The sequence below is a fragment of the Alligator sinensis genome, unplaced genomic scaffold (assembly GCF_000455745.1).
Source record: "Alligator sinensis unplaced genomic scaffold, ASM45574v1 scaffold284_1, whole genome shotgun sequence".
Classification (NCBI taxonomy): domain Eukaryota; kingdom Metazoa; phylum Chordata; order Crocodylia; family Alligatoridae; genus Alligator; species Alligator sinensis.
In genome coordinates this window covers 1,039,144-1,045,143 of record NW_005842105.1, presented here as the reverse complement: position 1 = coordinate 1,045,143, position 6,000 = coordinate 1,039,144, and the positions used below count along the sequence as shown (strand labels likewise).

The 6,000-nt window shown below is 40.8% G+C and overlaps 1 protein-coding gene across 1 annotated transcript in view; it reads right to left on the bottom strand.

Annotated features, from left to right (window-relative positions):
* LOC102380821 (kinesin-like protein KIF28P) overlaps positions 1-6,000 on the bottom strand; it is a 45,286-nt gene that overhangs the window by 29,296 nt on the left and 9,990 nt on the right. Inside the window, exons 6-8 of the mRNA XM_025205136.1 lie at positions 3,360-3,514; positions 2,309-2,420; positions 676-743 (exon numbers count right to left, since the gene is read on the bottom strand). Of these exons, the coding sequence (XP_025060921.1) occupies positions 676-743; positions 2,309-2,420; positions 3,360-3,514 (335 nt within the window). The remainder of the gene's footprint in view (positions 1-675; positions 744-2,308; positions 2,421-3,359; positions 3,515-6,000) is intronic.

The following is a 6,000-nucleotide window of genomic DNA, read 5'->3' as shown; positions in this document are numbered from 1 at the left end:
CTCTTTCCCAATTCTCAGCCCAAGGAAGAGCAGGAGGTATCTGCCACAGTACAGAGTGAATATATTGAGACACCATGGCATGCGACATATTAGATGGTAATGAAAGACGTGAATGAAGTGGTCTTGCAAGCTCTTGAAAGAGCCATCTGGGGTTAGAGAGGATGGAAAGGCTGAAACTCCCCAGGGCTTTATTCTGAAATGAGCTTTGGCCGTGGACAGGCATCACAGTCAACTGCTTTAAAAGGGCAAGTCGCTCCTCTGCTCTAAAGGTCACAACAGCTTTACAATGTAACTGTTATAATGAAGCCAAACTATTGAAATTGTAACCCCGCTCTATCCTATAACTAATGCCTGCCCAAACCCTTTGTCTGTTATTATTGGTGCCATCTTATTTTGCCTGTGTGTTTGGCTTCATCTTGCAGAAATGCAGACAACTGCCTTACTGGACATGCGAGGTTATTCACCAGGGTAGTCTGAAGTCAGGCAGAAGGCAGGATAGGGCAGCACCTTACAGGCTAACTGGTTGAGAGAGATACAAACTTTCATAGGTGACAGCCTACTTTGTCAGACATACGCTGTCACCTAGGAAATCTCATACCTCTCTGAACCAGTTAGTCACTAAGGTTCTACCTTGCAGTGCCTTCTTACTGGGCATGGAAAACTACAAAGCTGTACCTCTCAGCATAGCGTAACGTTGATAAAGTCTCTTCATAACACATGTCTGCTGGACTTATGGCTGCAATCTGTAAACATATAAAAAGGTGTTAATATAGTTTAGATTTTGTATTTGAGTTGTTTTATTAATTTGGCAACCACAAAGGATATTACAGATCAAAGAACATTTAATCCAGGAAATAATCCACTGCTGTGCCCCTCCAATACAAAGAGTCCTTAGGACATGCCTGCACCAGCTGTGGCCCTTGCTGGGGAGTGTGACAGTGAAACATGGCACATAGCTGCCTCTCCTAAGGTGCTGGGGATGTGTCAATGTGCTCATCCCTGGCAGAAGGCTTACAGCCTGCACTCAGTGCTCCTCTATGGACAGCTACATTCTGTTTTTATGGCAAACAATGCAAAGATTGTGTGGTCCAGGGCTGGAGCTGACATGTCCTGAGAATCTAGGACAGCGATCACACTTTTCAATGAAATAGGAAAAAGGTTTTTGTTTGTTATTTTTTACTAGAGCTGAGAAGAGACGTAGTACAGAGTACCATGTGTTTTGTTTAAAATGAAAAATGTGAGGCCAGTTCCTAGAAACTCTTAGTTATACTGGTAGTCCTTATACCAGCAAATACTCCCCATGCTATGATGGCAGGACTTGTATGCACAGGGTTGTAGCATCAAGCCTTAGGTCTGTTCCAATGAGGACTGAAAAATTGAAGTTGGGAGGAAATCAATTCAGTGGTAGTAAAATGTATCAACATTTGAAGTCCACAATTTCATGCAGACACACAGACCTTTCTCCTCCCTCCATTGAATAGCACTCCTCCCCTTTTTTTTAATTCTTCAGAAATAATACAAGGTAGAAACAGATGACAAATTAAAAAAAACAGACTTAAAATTAGTGAGAGTTCTGCCTGCACAACCTAGCTGAGAGCACAGACAACAATTAATTCAGAAGAAAATGACAGACATAATTTTTCAGATACCTCTTTCCCAAAGGCCAGATACTCAACATGCAGCATACACTTTTATGCACAACCTTCCCCCAACTTGTATACCTGCAAATTCCAATGTGCTAGCAAACCCTGATGCATACAAAACCAACAGGCAAGTGTAGGAGCAATATTAAATTCCATTCTAAGAGCCTGACTTTCAAAAGTTTCAACCATGTGAAGGCAAGGGCTGGCTCCAATCAAAAAGGGCTTGATGTATGTGAAGAATGAATAGTAAGCTTGAGTATCTGATTTGACAATTTTATAAAAGCAAAATAAGATACTCCATGAAGAGCTGTTGAACTGTGCATTTCCTCCACTACCCCAAGAGGAAAATCACTACTCCTGTAGATATTGTGCCAACCACATTTATCTTCTAAAAAAGAACAGTGTTTCTTGCCTTTGAGGAATCTGTTTAGCTGAACATTAGCCAGAACAAGGGGACACAAGAAAAATGCTTTCAATTCTTAAGCAACTCTGGGCCTTCAAATATGAACAGGCTACAACTGCTTTTTTATTTGAAAATACTGATGCTATATGGAAAGTGATTTATGCTTTTAAATACAGTACCACTTTATGCTAGTATTCAGTGTCTTGCACTTCTGCTTTAATAATTACATTTTCCCAGTTAGCGAACAGGGCACTAAGTTTACCATGATAGTCTTGCTGTTTCCTCCCAGAGCAGACTGCAGGAGTTTTGTTAGAACTGAGTCTCTGTACGGGATATGTAACACCTTCTTTCCCACAGCCATCTCAGCCAGAGCACTAAGGGGGAAAACAATAAAGAAGTGTAAGCTTGATTCTGTCAAGTGTAAAAATAGTTTAAACAAATATGACTTTCAAGAACTGTACTTGGGCAGATGCTCCAATATACTAACTCTGGGTCTCACAATTATCTGCTGAATAAAACTGATAACTAAGTTTTTCAGAAGTGATCAGTGATTTTGTATGGCTCAGTTTGAGACCCTTTAAAATGATCTGATTTTCAGAAAGTGCTGAGTAGCTACACTAAGATATCTCAAGTTCACTGCCACAAAACTGAGGTAACTCAAAATTACTAGCTGCTTATGCAAATTCTGGCTAATAGTAATAATAACAGCAATAACAACAATACCCCAAACAAACTAGACTCCAGATCATGAAATTAGCCCTAGTTCTATCACAGACTCTGGGAACATGGGAAAGTCAACTTATATTCTATGTCTCTGTTTACTTTTATACCTGTCAGATGCATTGGGAAGCTTGAATTATTAAAGTTTATGGAGTGCTTTGAGATCCCTACAAAGAATACACTATTGTTAATGTAAAAAGTTGTTATATTAAACTCAGTGGGGTGCATCTACATGTGCAAATAATGTGACTGAATATACTCGGGCTCAATTTGAGCCCAAGTAAACTAATCCTGACATCATCGTCTACACATGCATATAAGTGCAGTAATTTACTGTGCTGCCGGATACCACTCGTATTTGACGGGACTATCTGGCAGCCCAGTGAATTGTCTATTGCACCCTAATTGCCGCACACATGTAGATGGTGATGCTTTACAGTACAGTGAATTAGAATTAGTGTGCTGAGCAGTAAAGCATGTCATGTAGACACATCCAGTAGGTAGAAGATCTGAACTGAGGCAAGACTGACATTCCTGCCTCTTAAATAGACAAACTATAAGTCTCTCATTGTGCACAAATGTCTCGTTTATACCTGATGACATTGCCTAACATGGTGAGGCTTAGGTTTACATGTGTCCCTTCTCTCAGTCTATCTCCTTCGGATCCTGAAGATTTCTGTCTTTCACTTCCTGCCAAGTCCACCAGATTTATAACAGATTGTTTGGTAATCTCTTCATCTAGGAAAATCTGCAAGGGATTGCAATAGGCAAAGGAAAATGCATCACAGCAATTACCCTAGAATCACAGCAGAGTATAGCAAAACAAAACTTCCATTAAATAGTCTGAGGAAACCCACTATGAAATGTGGCATTAAGAAACACAGGATTTCTGTAAATACAGAAACTAAGTCTCTTGCTGAAAGAGAAAGACCCTTTGTCCTCCAATTACACAAGAGATATTTCAGAGAGCAAAGGGGTTAGGAGGATAAATAAAGTTGGCATATAAGGATCTATTCTTCTCCATATTAAATGACCAGCTTTAGCAGGGGAGAAACCATTGTGTCTGGAGAAAATACAAAGCTTAACACCAGCTTTACTTTAGGCCAAAAAAACCCTACATTCTCATTTTTCCCTCTAGAAATGTAACTAGAAATGTAGCAAGATTACTCTGAGGAAAGCTTCTCCAGGGCAGTAATGGTTTTCCACCCCAAAAGAATCCAATATTTCTGTCCTAAGCTCTACCATAGGAAACCTGATATCCTTCTGCAGTTTCGGATGCACATACAATGCTCTTCATTTCTTGTCCTAAACTCTGATATTGAAGAGCTGTCATAGCTCCTCCTAAAGATGTCTACAGTACCCTGATTTTGACCTAAAGGTTGAGGGATGGAGGAAAAAAAGACAGAGTTGACTCAAGTCCAAGTCTCCATCTCCCAGGAAGTCCTGCCATAGCATTGTCTCTCACTGTGCCCTTCTCTGTACAGCAATCTGTTCTGACTCTCGGCCTGTACCCATTGGCCACCCCACACAGCTCCACCATGTTGCTTTGCCTTCCTCCCAGCAGTTCTTCCCTTTTCTTGGCCCCAATACAAGGTGAGGTGAGGCAAAGGCCTTCTCTTTTACCCCTCCCATAGTCCTACAAGTCTCCTGGTTGTGAATGCAGCCTCCACAAGGGAACTTAGAATTTCTCTCTAGCTCCTCCTCCCACTGATGTCTCCTACTCAGTGCTACTGCAGAGTTTTATCTTCCTTCACTCCAGGCAGAATGCCTGAAAGAGGAGTGAGATTTTTCAACTGGTTGTTGCTAAACACAGAAGCATTTTTTAGCTAGGGCTGGTCCTACCCTTCCCTCTCTTCAAGGTAAACTCTTGTCTAAAGGCCCTGGAGAACATTCCTTTACCCCTTCATATATCTGTCAATGTGGCACCCGCCTTAAGTAGCAGGTAAATTAATTCCAATACAAACTGTAGTTTATACATGGACTTTGTGATGAAAGGTGAGAGTGTGTGGGGTAATAAATAACGTTCAGGGTAATACAGAAGTGGTAGTTTCTTATTCTACTTCCATAACATTGTTTTTCACATGCAATCAACTGCCTAGGATAGCAGCATGACCTTAGGGGCGCATCTACATGTGCCAATTTAAGGAGCTTTAGCCCAATTTAAGGTGCATTAAGGGTGTATGTCTACATGAGTGCACCCTTAATGTGTCTTAAAAACGGTGATTTTAGGTTATTCATGCCTAAACTTGATACCTGCTAAAGCATGTATCAAATTTAAAAGCGCTTAAATACACGTGTAGATGCACTAAGGCATATTTACGCTGTGTATGTCGACTGATTTGGGACTAACTTTAGTCCCAAGTTGGTCTGCACACCGCATGTGTAGACATGCGCCTAAATCACCTTAATGCACATTAGGCTAATGAGTAATTAGTTTAGGTGCGCATAAAAGCATGTGTAGACATGCCTTTGTTATTCAAAGCCCTGCACTCCTATACTTCCATCTACACAGATAGGTCCGTGGAAGGAGCAACCCAGTTCACCTGTAGAGCTGTGAGAAAAAAAGTCTCACCTTCACACTTTTACAACCTGCTTTGTATCTTGTAATGGAAAAAGGTGTCTTTATTATTACTATTATTATTATTTAGATGTATATTCTACCCTATTTATCCCAAAAGGCACATTACAATAACAGGAAAAGCAATGCACCAAGGTAAGATACAATAACAGATTTCCCATTTGGCACCCTAAAACTTTAAAATCTCACCCCACCCCAACCTCTACTTACGCTTTTCATTTCAGAGAGAAAGAAATCTGGCAGCCTACACAAAACGTGTGTGCCTGCTATTGAAGCAAACAGGCAGCACCTTTGCATATATAGGAGAGGTATCTCACCCAGTCTTATTCAAATGCTGAGAGGAAATTCTGGGGTGGGAGGGGGCAGTGGTGCAGTTGCACCCCCATTTTGATTTCTGATCCCCCCAAAGTTTAAAATCAACTGCCTGGCTGTGGCAGCAGCATTTCTATCCATGCAGGGAGTCAACTGACTTCATGGCACATTATAATCTATCTAATTTCTTCTAAACTCTTCATTTCACAGATGTTAACAATCTTCTGTACTTTTTCAATGGTCTTATGTTCCACGAATCAAGCTATTTTCTCTTTTAAAATTCTGCTGTCTGGTAGCTACTCCTAGTAATGTAGCTCCTATTTCACAGCCTTGCAGAGTGTTTT